The sequence below is a fragment of the Benincasa hispida genome, chromosome 12 (assembly GCF_009727055.1).
Source record: "Benincasa hispida cultivar B227 chromosome 12, ASM972705v1, whole genome shotgun sequence".
NCBI classification, from domain to species: domain Eukaryota; kingdom Viridiplantae; phylum Streptophyta; class Magnoliopsida; order Cucurbitales; family Cucurbitaceae; genus Benincasa; species Benincasa hispida.
Genome location: NC_052360.1, coordinates 1220020 through 1244672, shown reverse-complemented (window position 1 = coordinate 1244672; position 24653 = coordinate 1220020). Strand labels below are relative to the sequence as shown.

Sequence of the window (24653 nt, the reverse complement as noted above, 5' to 3'; positions counted from 1 at the left end):
GTAGTTTCTTCCAAATGTTGGCAGACTTCTTCTTGGATTTTCTTCACTATTTCAGCCATAATATTTGCTTCAGTACTTAAGTCGACTGAAATAGGCAAGTTAGCAAGATCTAGAGTTAGTCTTGGTACTTGAGTGTAGATTATTTCGAATGGGCATTTCCCCGTGGAATGATTTACCATGTTGTTGAAAGCAAATTCAGCATGCACTAGGGTTAGATCCCAATGTCGGGGCTTGTCTCCACTTAAGTATCTTAGGAGGTTGTCAAGTGTTCTATTTGTAACCTCGGCTTGCCTGTCTGTTTGAGGGTGGCTCGTAGAGCTAAAAAGAAAGTTGGTGCTGAAAGGTTTCCATAAAGATTTCTAGAAGTAGCTCATGAATTTGACGTCTCTATCGGATACAATGCTCTTTGGTATTCCATGTAATCGAACAATTTCCCTAAAAAATAAGTTTGCAACATTCAAAGCGTCATTAGTCTTTTTGCAAGCAAAAAGATGTGCCATTTTATTGAATCTATCAACAACTACTAAAATAGAGTCATATCCTCTTTGAGTTCTAGGTAAACCAAGGACAAAATCCATTGAGAGGTCCTCCCATATATTTTTTGGTATAGGTAAAGGAGAATAAAGTCCTTGGTTTGTGCTAGAACCTTCAGACTTTGACAGATAAAACACCGTTTAACAAAATTAATAACATCTTTCTTTAATTGTGGCCAAAAAAATTTTGAAGACAATAAAGCAAAAGTCTTGTCCCTACCAAAATGTCCAGCTAAACCATTGGAATGTGCTTCCTTTGATTTTTTTTTTTTTTTTAAAAGGAAACAATCTTTATTAATCAATAATTATAGTACAAGAGATGAGTACTTTGATAATAAAGGCAAATACAAAGAAACCAAACTGGAAACCAAAGGATCGGTAGGTGTTGACACCCCCATAGCACCCTCATCATATCCGACATTTAGAGAAAGCCATCAATGGCTTATATAAGAGCAGTCTAATGAGACAATACAAGGAAAATCTTGCAACCGGACAAAGTATAGAACTAGGCTACAAAAATCTAAATTACATCAAGAAATTTAGACAATTAAGAATACTAATGAAAGAAAAGCTGCTGTCTCTATCGCCGAAGCTTCGATTATTCTTCCATTTGAAAGAAAGACTGCCAATTTAAACTTATGTCTTGCAAGGAATAGGCTTCAAAGCAATTAGAAAGGGAGCACCAAAGAGAGGGATTGAGTTTTGCCGCCTCAAATCGAGTAAACCAAGGAGTTTCATTCCCATTGAACACTTTTTGATTTCTTTCAAACCAGATTTCAACCAGCACTGTTTTTACCCCATTAATCCATAGTAAATTGGAGTATTTCTTCAGAATAGGACCTGAAAGTAATTGTTGTACATTGCTTCTAAAAGAAATATCAAAGACCCAAGAAGTGTTGAAGCAATTAAGGAATTCTTTCCAGCAGTTGAAGGCAAAACAGCAGTCAAAGAATAAGTGTTGAAGGTCTTCTTCAGCTGATTTACAAAGGACACACCAATTGGGGGAGATAGAAAAGCAAGGCAGCTTTTTCTGCAGCACCAAGGAACAATTTAGGGTTCCAAACTGCATTATCCAAACTGTTATAAGTGATGTGTATGGTATGCAAAGAGTGTCATTTTTAAAAAGAAATCCATAAAAAATATAAAAGTCTTTTGCTGGAAGGTGAGAAGAACAGTTATACCATATGCCTTTAAAATCTTTATTAGTAGAATATAAATCTTTTAAATGATTAAAAGCAATAATTTCACCATGAAGGAGGGTTAGAAGTGTACCTTTTCTACTTAATGCGTCTGCCACTTTGTTGATATTACCTGGAGTATGTTTTATAACTAAATCGAATCGTTGAAGGAATTGTAACCACCTATGATGCATACGACTAATAGATTTTTGAGATTGTAGAAATTTTAATGAAGAATGGTCAGTTAATAAAATGAATTCTTTGCCTAGAAGATAATGTTCCCGAGTAAAGCTCTTGTTCATAAGTGTACCATTTTTGCCTAGGTAAACTAAGTTTTTCACTAAAAAAATCAATAGGGTGTTTGTTTTGGCTAAGGACAGCTCCTATCCCAATACTTGAAGCATCCACGGAGACTTCAAAGGGTTTATTAAAATCAGGAAAACCTAAAACATGGGTTGTACTAAGAGCTGTTTTAAGGTGATTAGAACTTTCAGCCTGTTCCTCTCCCCAAGAAAATGGAACTTTGTTCTTTAAACAAGAAGTTAGAGGCCCCGCAATAGTACTAAATTTTTTAATGAACTTTGTGTAGAATGAAGCTAAGCCTAGAAAACTTTGAATTTCTTTGATTGATTGTGGTTGGGGCTAATCTGAGATTGCTTCTATCTTCTTAGGATCAACACTAATCCCTTTGGAACTTATGAGAAAGCCTAAAAATACAGATTTTCTTGAAAAAAAGAACATTTTTTGAAATTAATGTATAAAGCACTTTGATGTAAAATAGAGAAAATAGTATGTAAATGGTCAAAATGGGAAGTATATGTACAATTGTAAATTAATATGTCAACGAAATGGACTACTACAAATTTATTGACGTATGGAAGGAGAATTTGATTCATTAGTCTCATGAAAGTACTCGGGGTGTTGGATAAACCAAATGGCATGACTAGCCATTCAAAAAGTCTCTCATTTGTTTTGAAAGCTGTTTTCCACTCATCTTCGGGTTGTATTCTAATTTGATGGTGGTTCTAAGGTCGATTTTGGAAAAAATAGATGCTCCTCCTAATTGATCTAGTAAATCCAAAGGTCTTGGAATAGGAAACCTATATTTGATTGTTATTTTGTTAATGACCCTACTATCAGCACAAAGGCGCCATGAACCGTCTTTTTTAGGTGCAAGTAAAGTTGGGACGGCACATGGGCTGATACTAGGTTGAATATGCCCATTTTCTAAGAGTTTATGGATTTCATTATGTAAAATTTCATACTCTTTGGGGCTCCAAAGACTTAGACGATAATGGGGTAAATTAGATAAGATACTACATGGAGTTAAGTCTATATGATGCTGTATATTTCGGAGGGGAGGTAGGTGTGTTGGTTCTTCTAAAAGAGAAGGGAAATCTTTTAGAAGTTTGGAGACTTGGGGTCTATTAGATCATTATTAGGAGATTCAAAAGGGTCTGATTTAACTACAAAGACCAAGAGGGATTTGCCCTTAGAGGATAAAAGATCTTTGCCTTGAGATAAGAGAAAAAGTTGCTTACTTGTTTGGAGTGACTTGCTTACCGAGAGGGAGGATAACTTTCTTCCCCATCCAGTTGAATTTGTACGTATTGTCCCGTCCATTATGAAGTGCTTTGTTGTCATATTGCCATGGGCGCCCGAGGAGAATGTGGCATACGTCCATCTCGAGGACATCATAAAGGATTTGGTCTTGGTACAGATTCCCAATGGATAAAGGTACCGTACAAATTTCCTTTACAACCGTTTCCCCCTTCTTTGTGATCCAACTAACTTTGTATGGGTTGGGGTGTGGTTCAGTTGTAAGATTGAGGGCATTGACCAGCTTCTTGGAAGCAATATTTTCCATGCTGCCACTATCAATTATCACTTGGCATACTCTCCCATTAATTGTGTATTGAGTGCGGAAAAGGGCATGTCATTGAGAGTGATTTTCAGACTTGGGGATGATTATGTTCACCATCATTCTGTTGAACATAATCAAGATCATCAACATTCCCCTCATCGCAGTCGGCTTCATCACCAACATCATCTTCTTGGACTGTTAAATTCTTCTTTGAGGACACTCATTGGAAAGGTGGCCTTGTTGACCACATTTGAAACATTTTCCAAGAGTTGCTCACTGGTAGGGGTTGGGATTCCTTTTGGTGGAATTGCTGTCCGTACCCCTGTTACTTGGTGGCTTAGTAGGAGTCTCATCTTTTCTGTTTTGTTGTGTTGTCATGCTCCCCGTAGTGGTTTTCTGTGGCTGATCTGCGGGAGCTCATTTAAAAGGTTGCTGCTGTTGACGCTCCCAAGGTTGTCTCCTTTGGTAAGTTTTGGGTGCTTAGGCTTGGAATTCTCTTCAATTGTTGTGGCTAAAGAGATTGCATCAGCCAAGTAAGCCACAGGATGTAGTTTGACAACTTTGATCTCCTCACGAAGGCCAAGAAAAAATCTTGATACTAGTTGCTGCTCAGTTTCAGGTAGGTTATTTCAGGCACCAAGGCAATGAAATTTTTCAGTGTAGTCAAAGATTGATCGGTCCCCTTGTTTGCACATCTGATATTGGTTGTAGAGCCTTTGTTGATAATTCAACAGAAGGAACCTCTTCTTCATCAATTTTAAAAGCTTTGGCCAAGATCTTATTGGAGTCTTACCATTGTAGCGTCGGTTGGTTTCAAGCTGATCCCACCATGCTGAAGCACCCCTTTGAAACTTAAAAGCTACCAATTTAACCTTCTTGTCATCAGGGACGTTGGCATACTCGAAAAAATTCTCCACTTTCGAAGCTTAATCCAATAATTCTTCCACATCCATTCGGCTGTCGAAGCTAGGAAGATCAATCTTCATCCTGTATTCTGTGTTGTTATGGTGAGTTTGGTGTCTTTCATGGTGAAATCCAACGCTGTTGTGGGTTCCAGCAAAATAACTTCTCTTTACTTGAGGAGTCAGAATCTTGCAACATAAATCGTCCTCCATGATTTTCTTGGGGTCAAAATCTTGCTTGGTACAAGTTTCTTGGAGCTGAGGTTCTGATTGGGTTAGGTGCTTGATGAGATTCTTCGTGAATCTTGGTCTTTCCATGGTTTCTTGCAGGTTCTCGTTTCTCCCAGCCAACCTGCTCTTCAAGTCTTGGTTTGATTGCAATAGAATCTTGGGGTTGTTGAACCCGAATTCCCCCTTTATTCTTCAAAACCACTTGTTCCAGATTTGTTTCTTCAGTGTTGATGTTCATTCGAAGTAAAACTTGGGCTAGCATGGAACGGATTTCTCCCATTTCACCCTTTCCCTCCCGGCCTTTTCTATTGAAGATAGCCGACCTTCGATAGCTTTTGATGATGAGGATGCTTCTGTGTCCATTGAAGTTGTCCAAAAGGAATTCGCGATGGATCAATGCTTTGATACCACTCGATGCAAACGCTCCAAGAATGCAAAGAGAATTCTTTACTAATGAATAGAAAGAATGGCCATAGGCCTATTTATACAAGAAAGGTGACCGACCACCTACACAATCGGTTACCAAAATTGGTTACCTAATTGACCGGTTACATAACAATCTCTAACCAACTGGACTAAACTTATAAAACAACCAAATGCTTATAAAAAATAATTAATTACCAGCAATTTAAAAGAGTTTTAACTCTTCTACTACATCATCTAGCCATCTCCCAAACATCCTCTATCGATCTCTCAACCTCTCTCAAAATTCTTGATGGCTTACTTAGGTTTATTCTTGACAACTTCATCATGGATCCTAGGACAAGTGTTGATCTTTTTTTTTGGAAACGAAAACGAACCTTTCATTGATATAATGAAAAGAGGCTAATGCTCAAATTACAAGTGATAATAGAGGATCAGGAGGTTGATGTAGAGAATTAGAATATTACACCTTTAATTCATTTTTAATGCTGGAATCTTATTTTTAAACATTAGTTATGAAGTTAGTTATGAGTATAACCGACTGTTTAGGTTATTAAACCAAGTTACTGATTTAGCTGGTCATCTCTTCACATATAAATAGGCTTCCAGCTCCTTCATTTAATAATATTCAGTCTATTTTCTCTTAAACTCTTGGTGTGTTACATCATATTGGTATCAGAGCGTTGTGATCCAAAACGCGCATTCTTTTTCTTGGATCATCACCTTATGGACGTAGAAGCTTCCTCATCAACCAAAGCCTTGGAAACTAGAATGGCTTCAGTAGAATCGGCCATAGTAGACGTGAAGAATGAGATGAATGACCTTTGAGTTATGCTAGCCCAAATTCTGCAACATATGGACATTTCAAACCCAACGGTGGCTCACGGACAGCAAGTTGTTGACAATCGGAAAAACAAGAATACTTGGCAAATCAATGAAAATCTTCAAGGAGAACAAGCTGGTGGAAATGGTCTGAACATCAACCAAACAGAAGTCAGAACCCAAGAAAGAGTCCAAGAACCTTTCAAGAACTTGGGAAAAACTTACCGTGGAGAACAATTTTGGGCTGACACACATAATTCCCTACCAAGAAAGCTCAATTGTCAGCCAAGTTTTCAAGTTCAAGATGTTCAAATCCAGATACATGATGCAAGATTCTGACTCTTCAGAGGAAGATGAGAATTACTGCTGCCTGAATCAAGATTGGATGGGAAGACGACAAGGTAGACCGCAATACCTTCAAGAACATCAGAATTATAAGATGAAGGTCGATCTCCCTAGTTTTGATGGCAAAATAGACATTGAAGCTTTCTTGGATTGGATCAAGAAGGTCCATTTTTTTTTAATTCACTAACACACCCACAGATAAAAAGGTGAAATTGGTAGCCTTCAAGTTTCTACGAGGAGCTTCAGCTTGATGGGATCAACTTCAAACCAACTGAAGGTACTATGGCAAGCCACCAATCAAACCTTGGCCCAAGCTTCTAAGATTAATGAAGAAAAGATTCCTCCCCCTCAACTATCAACAACTCTTGCACAACCAATACTAACTTTGTAGGCAAGGGGATCGATCTATTTTCAATTACATTGAAGAATTTCACCGATTGGGGGCTAGAAACAATCTTCTCGAGACTGAGCAACAAATTATATCAGGATTCATCCTTGGCTTACGAGAAGATATTAAAGAAGTTCTCAAATTACATCTAGTGGCCTATTTGGCTGATGCCATCACCTTAGCCACCACCATCGAGGAAAGTCAAGAAGCAAAACAACTAAAAACATACCAAAGAAGACATAATTGGGAGCGACAACAACCGTCCTTTTGTCGTACAGAACAATCCAAAACAGCTGAACAAGCTTCTTCTTTAAGTCAACAAGCAAAGAAAGATGACTCTATGTCCAAGCAATCGAAGCCTAAGCCTATGGAAACCACCTCAAACAGGAAGAACTCAAATCCTTACAACTGGCCAACTCTAGGAAAGTGTTTTCGTTGTGGACAAGGACATGTCTCGAACGAGTGTACTCAACGAAGGACGTAAGCCATCCAAGAAGAAGATGATCTTGTAGGGAATGATTGTGCGGATGACGATGACAATGAACCTGCTTACATTGAACCCGACGATGGAGATCAATTGTCTTGTGTTCTTCAACATGTTCTCCTCACACCTAAATCTGAAAGTCACCCCCTAACGTCATTCTCTATTTTGCACTTGTTGCACCATCAATGGTCGGGTGTGGGAAGTAATTGTTGATAGTGGGAGCAGTGAAAACATAGTGTCAAAAGAGTTGATTGCTGCCCTTAATCTAAAGGTTGAGGCTCACCCGAATCCTTATAAGGTCAACTGGATCGAAAAAGGGGGAGAGGCAACCGTTCAAGAAATTTGCACAGTCCCTATTTCAATAGGCAACATTTACCAAGACCAAATCGCTTGTGATGTCTTAGAAATGGATGCCTATCACTTACTTTTGGGCAGACCGTGGCAATATGACAACAAGACTCTTCACAGTGGTCGTGACAATACCTACGATTTTACGTGGATGGGCAAGAAAGTGGTCCTTCTCCCTCTAAGTTTGTATGACAGCAACAGAAAGGTACCTTCTAATCCTAAAAAACAACTCTTTTTCCTAACCAATGGTAAAGATTTCTTACAAAAAATGATACAACCCAGTAGCTTTCATAATTAAGCAAGATACTTTTGATTTCCCCAACTCTTCCACTCTAGATTCTCGAATTCCCCAACTCTTAAAAGATTTTCCTAATTTGATAGAAGAACTTAAATCCCCCCTCCCCTTCGCAATATACATCACATAGATCTTATTCCTAGAAGTTCTTTACCAAATCTACCCCACTACAGAATGAGCCCCAAAGAGTATGTCGCCTTACGTGAACAAATTCAAACTCTTTTAGATAAAGGCCGCTTACATGAACAAATCCAAACTCTTTTAGATAAAGGTCACATACAACCAAGCCTTAGTCCGTGTGCCGTCCTCGCCCTTTTAGCACAAAAGAAGGATGGATCTTGGAGACTATGTGTTGACAACAGGGCCATTAATAAAATAACAATCAAATATAGATTCCCTATAGCCCGTTTATCTGATTTATTGGATCAACTAAGAGGAGCCACACTTTTTTCAAAAATAGATCTTAGGAGTGGGTACCACCAAATTAGAATTCGATCGGGAGATGAGTGGAAAACAACTTTTAAGACCAATGAGGATCTTTTGAGTGGTTAGTCATGCCTCTCGGCCTTTCCAATGCACCAAGCACATTTATGAGACTTATGAATCAAATTTTGTTACCTTTTCTAAATAAGTTTGTTGTTGTTTACTTTGATGACATCTTAATTTATAATCCTAATTAGGAGGCACATTTAGAACACATACATTCTGTCTTTACTGTTTTAAGAGAACATGTTTTGTATATAAACTTTAAAAAAAAATGCTCTTTTTTTAAAACCGAATTGTATTTTCTTGGTTTTTTTTTTTTTACTTCATCTTCTCTTGGAAATGCTCTCTCCTCTCTCCTCCCTTTCCTCCTCCCTGACCAAGCCCTCCGGCACCCCCCTTCCCTCTCCGACCANTCCTCCCTGACCAAGCCCTCCGGCACCCCCCTTCCCTCTCCGACCAGCTACACATAGCCCCCGTCCTCCCTTTCCCGGCCGACTCCCCTCCATCCCTCTTCCCCTCTTCTTTCCCTCGTAGCCTTTCTCCTGCCTCCTTAGCTCGTTAGCCTGTCTCTTATACACATCTAGATGTGTATAAGAGACAGCACATAGCCCCCCGCCCCTCCCTTTCCCGGCCGACTCCCCTCCGTCCCTCTTCCCCTCTTCTTTCCCTCGCAGCCTTTCTCCTGCCTCCTTAGCTCGTTATTCTTGCCCTTGTCACGATGGAACTAAAAAGTTGTCGCATTTCAGACCATTTCTTTTGTATGTGGCAGGTGAAGAATGGATTCTGGGTGGAAGACATGAAGAGAGGTCAGAAAACGTTCCTCTCTTCGGCATCAGCGCACTGGTTGTACGACAGTCTCTGTCGACTTTTGAGTGGTCCAACCTTCGAATTCTTTCTACTAAAGGAAAGAGTAGACCAGGGCTTCATTCGGTTAGCAAAATTTCGAAGCAAGGATCAGTGGTACGTTGAATGTGCCGTCTGGCCCTCATCAGGAAGAAGGAAGAACATTCATATACCCTATGGTGATGGTGAGACAGGCTGGCAGGCAAGGAAATGGTGAGTTCATCTATTTCAGATTCCCTAACAACCGGTAGGTATTCGATCAGTAAGCAAGGAACCATAGCAAGAAGTTTCTCAGAAGTGGTGAAGGGCAAAAAGTTCTCCAACGTTTCATTACCAGAGCCTTCAGTACAAAAATCTTTTATATCACAACCTCAGCCCTTTGCTCCAAGCAAGAGAAAACAGAGCAAGCTCTGTTTCTGGGTACAAAAGGACTACGATGTCCTCCAAGAAGACTTCCATAACTTATGGCTAGTGTCAAGGTTATTCGTTCATAATGAATGGAAGGAAATAGCACAAGTCTTGAGAGGGTTTTTCAATTCTAATGTCTCTTTAAATCCCCTGTATGCAAACACAGCACTAATCAGAGTTGAACAAGGGGACTTAGCAAATTTGATCGATTTTCATGGTAAGTGGCAACAATTTGGCTCTTTTCACTTATTATTTGAGAAATGGAACTCGAAAAAGCATGGTAGACGAGCAGTCATGGAAGGATTCGGGGGGTGGATATCCATAAAAAATCTCCCCCTCGACTTTTGGAGCAGAAACACTTTTGCAGCCATCGGAACTTACTTTGGCGGTTTGGAAAATATAGCGGCAGAGACTCTCAATCTCACTAACTGTTAGGAAGCCAAAATCAAAGTCAAAAGAAATTTGTGTGGTTACGTACCGGCGACTATTGAAGTTAAGCATGAAAGTCTTGACAGTGTTTTTTTGAATTTTGGTGATATTCAATGTTTAGAGCCGTTTGATACCAATTTTAGAGATCTATCCATTGAAGATTTTTCAAATCCTTTAGATTTATTTCGTTTAAATCAAGTTTTGAAGGATGAAGGTGTCGATACAATTTCTATACATTCAGAATGGTCCTTTTCTACTTCCCCTCAGTCGATTCCAGGTTACTCGAGGGATCCAAAAGTCTCATTAGAAAATGTTTTTCAGCCGACAGACCAGTCGGAGAAGATCCCCCGGTCAAACAGAGTAGAAGAAGGTGAAATGGCATCAAAAGTCTTCTACAAAGTGAGCGGGAACTGCCCAGAGGAAAGCGAGGAGTCGCATTTATTGAGGAAAGAGACGTTCTCAGCCAATCTAGGAATTATTAAGGGCTCTTCCAATATTCTCGAAAAAAAAGTAGAAGAAGGGGAAAGGTCACAGTTATCTCAAAAAAGTATCAGCCCTTTAGCCGCCCTTTCGACTTACCAAAAAGAAGTTATTACGCAAGGAGCACTCGAAGAGGCGCAGGGAAGTGAGCGGGGTGGTACTGATAAGCTGCTCTCCAATAACTCAGGATAAACCGAAGAGTCTCGGGAGATAGGGCAGGACAACTGTCATCAAAAGGTCCCACAGGAAGCCCTCTGTTTTAATTTAGCAAAAGAAAATCCAAGCTGTCACTCCAGGAAGTCCCCTGCTTGCTCATCTCCTCACTAAAATCAATTAAATGCTCGGGAACATTTTCCTAAATTCTTTATCAGGAAAAGAACCTCCTTCAACAACAAATGGACAGGATTTAATGATAATGCCACAAAGGAAGTAAGTACCCTCATTCCAGTAGAGCAGCCCCTGGCGGTTCCGGGATTTTCCTTATCAACATTGACTGACAACAATCCGGACTTGCTAGAGGTTAGTTGCACGAAAATCCAACTTCCCTCTCCTCCATCAAGCAAAGCTTTCCCCCTTCCACCACCTAACAGTTCAAGCACACCAACTTCACCATCCCGGATTCGAGTAACACCTTTACAAGGGGATTACCTTGCTCCCCACCTAATTCAAAAAAGTTAGAAGTCTCGGAGTTGGAATCACCCTTTAGTGCAAGTAGTGCAGAATTGGAAGTCCTAAGTCCAGACTCTGTTCAGGTTGAAAGTAAACCCTAGGAAAATCCCTAGGTTTAATAAGTTCACAAGGTATTAAAGTAGACCCTAGGAAAATCCAGGCTATTATTGACTGGCCACAACCTACTTCAGTAAAAGAAACCCAAAGCTTTCGAGGATTAGCATCATTTTACCTATAATTTATTAGAAATTTCAGTACCATTGCAGCCCCTTTAACTGCTTGTTTAAAAGCTAACTCTCCTTTTACTTGGACTGATGACCAAACAAAATGTTTTTCTACATTAAAGGAAGTTCCTAGCTTCACACCATTTTTAGTTTTTCCAAAATTTAATAAGCCATTTACAGTCACAGTGGATGCATCTGGGATTGGAATAGGTGCAGTGAACTTTATTCTCTTGTTCGGTCCCTCAAACAGTGGGAAAATTACCTTTTGGGTAGAGAATTTGTCCTACTAACTGACCATTTCTCTTTGAAGTTCTTACATTCTCAAAAAGAGGTAAGTCGCATGCATGCTAGGTGGATTCAATTCCTCCGACGATTTGATCTTGTCATAAAACACACTAGGAAAAATCAATAAAGTGGCAGACGCATTAAGCAGAAAAGGTACGCTTCTAACTCTATTTAAAGGAAAAATCCTAGCTTTTGATCATCTACTTGAACTTTATGCAAACGACTCGGATTTTCAAAACATTTGGCAAGCATGTTTAAATCATATTCCAGCTAAAGAATTCCATATTTTTTATGGTTTCTTATTAAAAAATGACACTTTATGTATTCCACAAACCTCCTTTCGTGATTCTTTATTAAAGGAAGCACATGAAGGAAGCCTTGCAGGCCATTTTGGCGGTGATAAAACGCTAGCACTTTTATCATCAAAATTCTTTTGGCCCAACTTAAAAAAGATGTACCTAATTTTGTTAAAAGATGCTACATTTGCCAATCTTCGAAGGGTTCAAGCTCTAACCATGGGCTATATACCCCATTACCTATACCCTAACACTTGGGAAGATCAATCTATGGACTTTGTCCTTGGGTTACTCTAATATAAAGAGGATATGACTCGGTTCTAGTAGTAGTTGACTGTTTTAGTAAAATTGCATATTTTTTGGCTTTCAAGAAAACTAATGATGCATCAAATGTTGCAAATCTTTTTTTCAGGGAAATTATCTGACTTCATGGAATACCTAAAAGCATAGTATCTGATAGAGATGTCAAGTTCATGAGTCATTTTTGGTGGTCCCTTTGGAAAAAAATTGGCACAAACCTCCCATTTATCACAACAAGCCATCCACAAACCGATGGCCAAATAGAGGTTACAAATAGGACCCTTGGTAATCTTCTACGATGCCTAAGTGGGGACAAACCACACCAATGGGACCTCTCCCTAGCTCAGGCTGAATTTGCATTCAAGAACATGGTCAACCGATCAACAGGGAAATGCCCCTTCGAAATTTTCTATACTCATGTACCTCGATTAACATTAGGCCTCGCTAATATACCTGTTTCTATTAATCTCAGTGCCAAGGCAAGTATAATGGCTGATTGGATAAAAACCATTCATGATGAAGTTCAACAACATCTCGAAGCAAGCAATTCAGCATATAAATCCAAGGTTGATGAACACAAACGATCTGTCGAATTTAAGATTGGAGATCTCGTGATGGTTCACTTGAAGAAGAGTAGACTTCCTACTGGCTATCATTCTAAGCTCACAAACAAGAAAATTGGCCCATTCCTTATCCTAGAAAGACTTGGACAGAACGCATACAAGATTGATCTACCGCACACTATGAAGATCAACAACACTTTCAACGTCTCTGACATATTTCCTTATCATGCTCAAGATCAATTTCAATGATCTCAATCAAACTCGAGGCGAGTTTGTTTTTGGGACAGGTAGAACTGATGTATAGAATTAGAATATTACACCTTTAATACATTTTTAATGCTGGAATCTTATTTGTAAACATTAGTTATAAAGTTAGTTATGAGTACAACTAGCTGTTCAGGTCATTAAACCAAGTTACTGGTTTAGCTGGTCATCTCTTCATATATAAATAGGCTTCCAGCCCCTTCATTTAATAATATTCAGTCTATTTTCTCTTATTAAATCAGAGGTGCACTTGGGCATCTCAACTAGGTTGATACCCCCATAACATCTTCATCATATCTATACAAAAGTATCAGAGCATCGACAAGATGACTAACCATCTGTTTAAAGTTTACAACAAAGAGTCAATAAAACACCAAAAGACGACACAAAAGTCCGAACAAGGGATACAAACAAAGCAATACTCGTACAACTCAAGAAAAATTGACTAAATTAAACAAGACTAGCTGTCCGCTTGGATAATGAACTCCAATTTAAGCTGATGACTTGCATCGGATAGTCTTCAAAGTATTTGGATAGGGCGCACCACGAAGAAGCATTAAGTCTTATTGTCTCAAAGTGATCCATCCAATGGGTTGGTTTATCATTAAAAACTCTTTGATTTCTCTCGAACCACAAATCAACTAGCAATGCTTTGACTGCATTATTCCAAAGAAGTTTAGGATTGGACTTCATCAAAGGGCCTATCAGAACCTGCAGTATGTTATCTCGAAAGAAAATGCCAAAATCCCAACTTACACCAAAAATTTTATATAAGCTTTGCCAACACTTAGTCACATAAGAACAATCAAAGAATAAGTGTTGTAGAGATTCGCTTGCTGCCGTACAAAGAGGGCAGATTGTAGGAGTAAGCAATGGGAAGGAAGCTTCTGCTGTAGTTTTTTGGAGTAATTCAACCATCCAAAAATCATTATCCAAACCGTAATATTAACATGTTATGGGCTCTTGGACTTCCAAATGCTTTCTTCAAACCTCTTTCTAGTGGGCATGAAAAAGAGAGATGAGTAACCAATGATTTAACCGATAAGGACCCCATGATTCAAGGGGCCAAAGGCGTCTATCAGGGCTGTCCAACACTCTCTTCTCTGGTAACATTCCAATGAGATTTTCCTATTGTTCCTTGTAATCAATGCATTTATCCTATTTCCTCAAAGTGAAATGTGGAAAAAGGAAGGAAAATCCATGGATTGACCCATCGTCTCCACGCCATAAGAACTAGACCTTTCTCCATAATCAATTGTATACTGTTGATAATTTGAATATTCTGAAATTTTTCTCATATCTTTACAAATAGGTATTGTCCTAATATATACACTAATGTTAGCCAAATATGGCAAAGATAATCAACGATAATATGATTGAAAATAAGGAAAAAAATATTACAAGAAAGGAATGAACATTAATTACAAAATAATATTCCAAAGAAGGGGGAAAGGAGAATGACTTTCTATATTCAACACTCCCCCTCAAGCTGGATTGTATATGTTGATTAAGTCCACCTTGGCCTTTAAGACTTCAAAAGTGTTTTTGGATAGAGCTTTTGTGAGAATGTTAGCAATCTGCATCTTGGTGGGTATGTAGTTAAACGAGACACTTTTGTTTTCTATTCTCTCTTTGATAAAGTGTCGGTCAATATCCACATGCTTTATGCGATCATGATAGACCGGATCTTTGGCAACTTATAGTAGCTGGATTGTCACAATGTACCTCCATTGGTTCTTTTGATATGATTTAAAGTTCTGATAGGATGCTTTTGAGCCAGATTCCTTCATATATTCCTTGGGCGAGTGCCCTTAGTTCAGCTTCAGCACTACTCCTAGATACGACTGCGTGTTTCTTGCTTCGCCAAGTGACCAGGTTTCCCCAAACAAAGGCACAGTATCTAGTTATAGATCTTCTGTCTATTTTTGAGCTTGCCCAATCAGAATCTGTGAGTACTTCAATGTTTCTTTTCTCAGATTTCTTGAAGTACAGTCATTCTCTTGGAGTTCCTTTCAAGTACCCGAGTATTCTATAAACTGCTTGCATGTTTTCTTCAGTTGGATTGTTCATAAACTAACTTACAAAGCTTACTGCAAAACAGATATCAGGTCTGGTGTGAGTTAGGTAAATTAGTTTTCCAACTAGTCTTTGATACCGATCTTTGTTAACCATTTTGTTTTCTTTGCTTATCTGATGATTTGTGTCGATAGGAGTATTAGCGGCCTTACATCCAAGCATACCAGTTTCCGTTAAGAGATCAAGGATATACTTTCGATAGGAGTATTGTACTATCATAATTGTCCTTAGAAACAACAAAAGTAGATTTGCTAAGTTCTGACTCCTTGACATGAAAATTGGAAGCATTTAATATGTAGAGTCCCAAGTATTCCTTAGCATTGCCAATAGCCTTCCTTGAATTCAAATGCTGCAATATGCAATTATGTGAGTGGAAAGTCACAATGCACCCTTTTGTAAGTGTTAGTTTGCTTATGGAAAGAAGATTGCATCTAAATTTAGGAACATGTAACACATTTTCTAACATAAAGTCTTTAGAGATAAAAACATTGCCAGTTTCCATTACTTTAGAATAGGTACCATCAACAATTTTTACAGTAGATTGACTGCTACAGTGGACATAATTAGTTAAAAGTTAGATATCACCTATCATGTGATTTGAAGCTCCTGAATCAATAATCCAAGTATTACAATTTTCTTTAGATGCATTAAGGGCATATAGGAAGTTACTTGATTGTGCAACTGTAGTCACACTTGTTTCTGATCCTTTTTTAGTAGATTTGGGTTGACCAAAGAGTTTTTAGAGAAGATCCAATTGCTCCTTGGTAAACACATTATTTTCAGGGGTAATGTTACGTTCAGTTGTTGCACTTGCTTGGTAGGCCTTTCCATGTCTATCGCCCGCTCCCTTGTTTGGCTTCCAATCTGGAGGTTTGCCATGAATATCCCAACACACTTCTTTAGGGTGTCCTGGTTTTCTGCAATGCTCACACCATAGTCTTGGTTTTCGTTGTTGATTATCAGTTTCGGTGTAGTTCTGATTTTGATTGTAGCTGTTATCATGAGCATTTATACGTACCTCATTACCAAGATTTCGGGCAATTAAAGCCGATCCTTCAGGTTCGGAGCTTGTGGATATTCCTAACATTAGTTTCTTCCTACTTTCTTCTCTTCTTACTTCTACAAAAACTTCTCTAATGTTAGGTAAGGGTTTAATAGCTAAGATTCTACTACGTACCTCACCTAATTCTTTATATTAAGTCCGAGAAGAAATTTGATCACTTGTTTCTTCTCAACTATCTTTTTGTATGTATCTCCATATGTAGTGCATCCCATTTGTGGCTTTCAAATATATCAAGCTGCTGCCAAAGACGACATTTGGATGAAATATTGAGTAACTTGCATTCCCTTTGCCGTATCTCGTGAATTTTGCCTTCAATTTCAAATGATTCCGCTGTATTTTCTTGGTCGTAATAGGTTTCACGAGCTGCTTCCTAGATGTTGCTTGCAGTCGAGAAAAGTAGAAATCCTTCACCAATTTCTGTCGTCATGGAGTCTATTAGCCATGACATAACCATACTATTTTCAGCTTTCCATGTCTTGTATTTTGAATCAACTTGGTCTAGGATGGGATTTTCGCTTGATAGATAATCTTCCTTTCCCTCTCCACATATAAACATCATAACAGATTGTGACCAAGGGAGATAATTCCTTTCATTTAGTTTGTGATTAGTAATTGGAAGAATGGTCCCTTCTGTACTGTTAGTATTCATAGATGTCATATTAGAATGTTCAATTCTGTAAAGGAAGATATTTACCACTTACCCAAATATTCCTTGCAACAAAGGAAAAAACAGGAAAATACGTTCTCATAGACCCGAAGCTTGATGAAAAATGATCTGAAATTATATAAAAAATGAATATGGAATGTCCAGGGCCGGAAATTGAAAACAATTGGGCCCAGATCTGAAAATAAGGAAGAATGGTGTGTCCAGACCCAAAAAGAAAAAACTGACCCGGACCTGCGCTGCGAACCTGATTCACAACCCACGACGCGGAATTAGACCTAGAATCATAATGAAGTTGGCCCACGACCCGTCTCAGCCGCACAGACTCAGCCCACGACTTGGAGGTGTTCGACCCGGTCGGATACACGTGACCCAACGACCCGGTTGTCCCACGATGAGGAACCCTAGCTTTTTGTTGCTTAGTCAGAACTTCAATCTACGATTCTTGGCCAATCTATTTCAGAGGGTTTTGATCGGCTGTGATTTGCTTCGGACGTGAAGCTTGGCTTCAATTTTCTTCCTTTTTGGATGATTCCTCACGGATTTGCTTTGGACATGAAGCTCCCGTTCATAGATAGAGTTTTTCTGATGCACACCTTTAAATGAATTGGTATGTTGATTGAAGTTTCAATGCTCTGTATTTCTTTACTAGGATTTTTGACGTGAAACCTATGAAAGTGCACAGAGATGGCTCTGATACCATGTTGATAATTTGAATATTCTGAAATTTTTCTCATATCTTCACAAATGAGTATTGTCCTAATATATACATTGATGATAGCCAAATATAGCAAAGATAATCAACGGTAATATGATTGGAAATAAGGAAAAAATATTACAGGAAAGGAATGAACACTAATTACAAAATAATATTCCAAAAAGGGGGAAAGGATAAGACTTTCTATATTCAACATATACAAAAGATTTAGGAATGCTGAAATACTTCCTAGGAATTGAGGTAATAAGGAATGAGGGAATCATGTTATTGCAGACAAAAACATGTACTTGACTTGTTGACTCAGACCACAATAGGGAAGTTAGGAGCTAAGCCATGTAGTACCCTAGTAACACAACTTATTCGGTGAGTGTTGTGAACCAGTGTATATTTTCTCCTATAGTTGACCAATGGGTTGCATTGGAACAAATTTCATGTTATTTGAAGGCTCACCCAGAGCGTGTTTTATTTTATAAGGGTTATGATCATACTAACATTGAATGCTTTCCAGATTCTAATTGGGCAAGAATTAAGAGGTAGATAAAAGATCAAATTGGTTTCGTGAAAGAGAGAGAAACAAAATGTGTTGTCACATTCAAAAGTTGGATTAGAATAAAAAGAAGAAATCACACAATATGTGTTTGAATTAGTGTGGATATATCAAATTCTTATTTAATTGGGGTTTGATATTACAACATCGATCAAATTGTGGTATGATAATCAAGCAACTATGGATATCAAAAAAAAAAAAAAAAAAAAAAAAAAAAAGAAAAGAAAAAAGAAAGACAATCAAGCAACTACGAAACACATTGATGTCGACTATCATTTTGTACGTAGAAAATACAACAAGGTTTAGTATCCACATGATATGTGAAAACTAGAGAGCAGTTAGGAGATATCTTCATGTAAACATAAATGGAGCACATATAGGTTGTCTCTCTAGCAAGTTAGGCGTGATTAACGTATATTCTCCAACTTGAGGGGAGTGTTATAATGCTTATATTAGTTGGTTTTATTGTAAATATACAAGACATACTGTCTTTTTATTTTCTCTTACTTAGGTTACCCTTATACACTTGTATATATATATCTCTTTAGTGAATGAGACATATTTATTATAAATATATTAGTCATATTATCCTTTATATTGTCTTTATATATCTTGTACACTTATATATATATCTTTAGTGGATGAAATACATTATTTTGATTCTCTCAAACTTTTAATGTTTATAGTTCTTGTCTATGGTTGATCATTTTGAAGAAATCACATAAAATACTTTGAGTTTCTTTAATCAACTTCCTTGATATCCACGTGATTTTGTTTTTTGTTTATTTGTCTCTGTGTAGCTCAAAAGGGTAACAGTGTTCTTGTCATATTACTTCAATACTCTGAGCAACTAACCAACCCAACCATATGCATTGAGGCTCTTCAGGTAATATTATATCGAAAGTTTTCTTCAGTTTATTTGTCTGACCACCGGTTTTATTATTCTTCCAGCTTTTCTTTCTCGAGCACCTAGTTCTGTTCACATGTCTTCATATATGTATTGTCATGCCTTATCTTTCATTTTTTTGAATGTCTATTTTTCCTGGCAGAGAATGCATTGGGTATATTATTTAAGGAATCATTTCAACATTTAACTTATGAATGCATAATCAATAATTTGCGCAATGTGACGGCATTGTGAAGTATGTAAATGCATAGGATGTAGCTCTTCAGTTTTTGAGATCCAGAATATTTGTAAATGGTTCATCAAAGCTATCGGGTTGTTTAATCAGTCAGATTTTAATGGAATGATAACTTTTTCTGGAGAATTTCATAGAATGGATGGTTGAGACTATATATGAGATTTGTGTTGTTGCAGGCCTTAAAAGCTGTATCTCACAATTATCCACATATCATGTTTGCTTTCTGGGAACAAGTTTCGTCAGTTGTTTCCAACTTTCTACATGAAGCTGCTCCTGAAGTTTCTACGGGGCAGTGGGGGGTGCAGTCCAGAAACAGCGTCGGAATTATTGGAGAAAAAGTTATAATAGCCGCTGTCAAGGTAAAATTCTCTTTCATGTCTTTGACTTGTCAATTACTATTACTTATGCAAGGTTAACAAAGTTCAAAGAATAATGCGACTAGCATTCAACAGTCTGTGCAGAATTAAAAGTCCAACAGTTTAATTAGGAGCCAAAATGAATACATGTGATACCTTTGTATCATACCATCATGCGATAACTTCATGATGACAATACTATTGTTTGCTGCGTTAGTTTGCAACCATAACTTTTACTTCATTTTCTTTAGATCATGCAAAAGTATTTATATTGGTCCTGAGAGTCTTATTTATTGTTTTCCTTCTAAAATTTAATACAACAAATAATATCTTTTAATTTTCTTTTTCTTGTTTTTCTAGGTTACACCTTTATACTTCAAGATTTTCTTTTTACTTCTTGTAGATCTATTTATTTCTTTCGTGGATCTTCAAACAGTAAATTATTGGTCTTTTTTTCTTTTAGAAGAAGTAAATTATGGGTCTTGAAGTAGTGTTCTCCAAGAGTGTTTTTTAGCTATCTCAATTTTCCGAGAATTGTCTGTCTGCATGTGTTATTTAATAGGATTCTTGTTAATGATTGACTTGAAGTACCAACTAGAGCATATCTTAGTGATAAAATCTCTACTTATCTAAAAGGCCAAAGATTTGAATCACTCCACCTTAGTATTATGTAATATTCTGAAAAAAAGTCCTCGGCCAACTGGTCCCTTGACCTTGTGGATTTTTTATTCATAGTTTTTAATAGCAACGATAAAGTTATCCACATGTATAATAACAGGTAGTTTACCATGGAGAAGGAATGACTGTGGTCCTATCAGTTTTCTATAGAGGCCTAGGAAAAAGTGAAAGAAATGTGCAAGGTCATTAGACTTTGGTGTTTATTATTTTTAACAAACCTTTGGTGTTCATCAATTATATAATGGAAAAACTTTCCTGATCATTTGTAATTCTCTCTTTTAGCAAATATCTAATAGGGAATATAATCGCCAAACTCATAAATTCAGGTACATCAAATTGATGTTTAAGAGTTACTCTGTCTCTTTTGCATGTCAATTTCCTTCCTCTTTCCAATGCTGTCAGGTTTTGGATGAGTGTCTTCGAGCAATATCCGGGTTCAAAGGCACGGAGGACCTTTTAGATGATAGCCTACTTGATTCCCCATTTACTTTGGAATGCATAAGAATGAAGAAGGTCTCGTCAGCTCCATCTTACGAATTAAAGAATTTAGATGAAACTATTCACAGTCCAGAGGAGGTATGCGCAGGAATGAAGCAGTGGTGTGAGGTGATCGAGAAGTATTTACCAAGGAGTTTGGTGCATACTTCTGCTATGGTAGACCAAACTTTCCCTTATTCTTATTCAAATATTATGTTATATATGAAAATATTACGGAACAATGTTCAATAAAACCATCATACACATGCAGGCGCTGCTCTATGACGTTTTGTTGTTCTGTAAGTAAAATAAATATACACCTTAGACTATGCTAAGAAGGAACTAGTTGGACTCCTAGAATTATTTGATAGCTATTGAAAAAGAGATTATATAATCTGTTAAAATATAGAAGAAGAAAAGAGAATAACAACGCACAGTTACATGGAAATCTTAGTACAGGGAGAAAAACCATGATATAAAGATCTTTCTTATTAGTTAATCTGATACACTGAATACACAGGGACACAACGTATAAATAGACAGTAGGAAACCCTAGGGACCTACACAATTACATAAATGCCCCTAGGTTAATAACCCTATTTTCAACACTCCCCCTCAAGTTGGGGCATAGATATCAACAAGGCCCAACTTGCTTATACAATAGTCAAAGCTCTGTCTTAGTAACCCCTTTGTAAACACATCTGCAACTTGCTAATTTGAAGAAATATGAGGGATGCATATATTTCCACTGTCCAGTCTCTCCTTAATGAAATGTCTGTCAATCTCTACGTGTTTAGTTCTGTCATGTTGAACCGGGTTATTTGCAATACTGATGGCCGCTTTGTTGTCACAAAACAATTTCATTGGAAGCTTATTATCTTGTTGGAGATCTGATAACACTTTCTTCAACCTGATTTCTTCACATATCTCCAGACTCATGGCCCTATACTCAGCCTCAACACTACATCTAGCAACGACTCCTTGTTTCCTACTTCTCCAGGTGACTAGATTACCCCGGACAAACGTACAATACCCAAACGTCGACTTTCTGTCAACAACAGAACCTGCCCAGTCAGAATCAGTGTAGGCTTCAACAAATCGTTTATCGGACTTTCTGAACATCAGTCCCTTGCCAGGAGTTCCTTTCAGGTACCGAAGGATACGTTCAACTGCTGTCATATGATCCTCACAGGGAGCCTACATAAACTGGCTGACAACACCTACTACATACGAAATATCTGGCCTTGGGTGAGACAAGTAGATCAACTTCTCGACTAACCACTGATACCTCTCTTTATTAATAGGAACTCTATCATTTTTCTCCCTAAGCTTCGCATGGTACTCTACTTGTGTGTCAACAGGTTTACACCCAGTCATGCCTGTTTCCTTTAGTGAGTCCAAAGTGTATTTTCGTTGAGAAACTGAGATACTTTCCTTTAATCGAGCCACTTCCATTCCCAAAAGTATCTTAGCTTACCGAGATCTTTAATTTCAAATTCTTCAGCCATCTTTGTTTTGAGCCTCATGATCTCAGCATCATCATCCCCAGATAAAACAATGTCATCAACGTAGACAATAAGAACAGGTATCTTCCCTGTTCTTGACCTTTTTGTAAATAGAGTGTGATCAGAATGCCCCTGAACATACCCCTATGCTTTCACAAAGGTTGTGAATCTGTCAAACTAGGCCCTTGGAGATTGTTTCAACCCATATAGCGACTTTCTCAATCTGCACGCCTTGTTTTTGAACTGACTCTCGAATCTAGGAGGAGGACTCATATAGACTTCTTCTTCAAGTTCCCCATTCAGAAACGCATTTTTAACATCAAATTGGTGTAGGGGCCAATCCTTATTTACGGAAACTAACAAAAGCACTCGAATAGTGTTTAGTTTGGCCACGGGAGAAAAGGTTTCAGAGTAGTCTACTCCATAGGTCTTGAGTGAAGCCTCTTGCAGCAAGTCTAGCCTTGTACTGATCAATCGTCCCATCTGACTTGTATTTTATAGTAAACACCAATTTGCATCCAACTGTCTTGTGCCCTTCAGGTAGAACCACCTGTTCCCACGTTCCATTCTTCTCGAGAGCTCTCATTTCTTCCATAACAGCAGATCGCCATTCTGGTTTTTCCATCGCAACACTTATGTCATTCGGAACCATCACAGTGTCCAGACTGGTAGTGAACACTTTGAACTCGGGTGCCAGATTACTATACGTCATGCAATTATGCATAGGATATTTAGTACATGAACGAGTGTCTTTCCTCAGAGCTATAGGAAGATCGAGCGAGGCATCACGATCCTTCAACTCTCCTGCTTCTCACCATGATCGGCTATCTATGTATCAGGTATTTCAGTAGTATCCTTTACATCATCATTAACTAGAATCATTTCATTCTCAGCGGTCTCCTCTTTTGCCATACTTTCAGTATTACCACTTCCTTCGCCCTTATCCTGCCTGCATTTGTCAGTCTCCATACACAAATCAGCATCATTAGTTTCAGGAATATACATACCTGGATCTGATAGCGGGTCTCACTCATGTACTGGAGCCAGCGGTTCCGGTTTGACAGGTGACACTGCTTCCTTTATGAGATTCTTCCTATAGTAAGTTTTCCAAGGAACTTGGTTGGTAGGAAAGATCGGGTCATCATGCTCAGAACTAGGCTCAGACGAAATATAAATAGGAGCTGACTCTAAGTGAATAGCATAAGAGGACCAGTTAGTCTCTTCACTCATGTTCTCCCCTTGAAGATGACTAACAGGAAAGAACGGCTGATCTCGAGGAAGGTGACGTCCATGGAGACACAGTATTTACGAGATGACGGATGATAGCACTTATATCCACGTTGATGAAATGGATATCCAACAAAGACACACTTCTGAGCACGAGGAGTAAATTTTGTGCGGTTTAGACCATGGAAATGAACAAAGGAAACACAACCAAAGACCCGAAGGGGAACATCGAAGATTAACCGAGTGGTTGGGAAGGACTCTTTAAACAGATCCAAGGGAGTATGAAGGTTAAGAACATGAGAGGGCATCCGATTAATGAGATAGGCGGCAGTAAGAACGACATCCCCCCATAGATATGACGGAAGAGTGGCAGATAACATAAGAGACCGGGCTACTTCCACCAAATGACGATTTTTCCGCTCAGCTACTCCATTCTATTGCGGAGTCTAAGCATACGAGCTCTGGTGGACAATTCCCTTAGAGACAAGAAAATCCCTGAAGGAGGTGTTAAAGAATTCTCACCCATTATCACTCCATAAAATTCCAATCTTCACATTGAACTGAGTCTCAACAGTTGTATAAAATTGTTGGAAAATGGATGACACCTCAGATTTGTCAGTGAGGAGGAAGACCCAAGTAAGGTGGGTGTGGTCGTCTATAAACATGACATACTAACGTTTACCAGTGGAAGTGGTAATAGGTGAGGGACCTCAAACATCACTATGAACAAGAGTAAAAGGACTCGAGGGTTTATAAGACTGAGATCGAAAAGGAACACGACTTTGCTTGGCACAAATACACACATCACAATTTAAAGAGGAAGTATTAACATTGCGAAATAAATGCGGAAACAAATACTTCATATATTGAAAATTTGGATGTCCTAAACGGAAATGCCACAACATAAAGTCATTTTCAGAAACAGAAAAATTTAGTGACATAAACCCAGTTCAATGATCATCTCTAGAGGAAGCATCTTCAGAAAGGAAATAGAGTCCCCTATCGTGCCGGGCATCGTCATCCCCGATTTTAGATCTTGAAATAAAATGGAGTCAGGTGAGAAAATTGCCTTTCATTTCAGATCCCTTATAATTTTACTAACAGACAACAGGTTATAAGAGATTTTAGGTACATGCAAAG

General features: G+C 38.2%; 1 protein-coding gene across 3 annotated transcripts in view; it reads left to right on the top strand.

Annotated features, from left to right (window-relative positions):
• Nucleotides 1-24653, top strand: part of LOC120068002 (HEAT repeat-containing protein 6) — a 67849-nt gene that overhangs the window by 31860 nt on the left and 11336 nt on the right. For 2 of the 3 annotated variants that reach the window (XR_005479066.1, XM_039019660.1), the window contains exons 14-16: nt 18929-19014; nt 19447-19629; nt 20707-20958. Coding sequence is in view for 2 of the 3 variants with exons in the window: in XM_039019660.1 (XP_038875588.1) it covers nt 18929-19014; nt 19447-19629; nt 20707-20958 (521 nt within the window). In the remaining variant the exon portion in view is untranslated. The remainder of the gene's footprint in view (nt 1-18928; nt 19015-19446; nt 19630-20706; nt 20959-24653) is intronic. The other variant, XM_039019661.1, reaches the window with a different exon arrangement.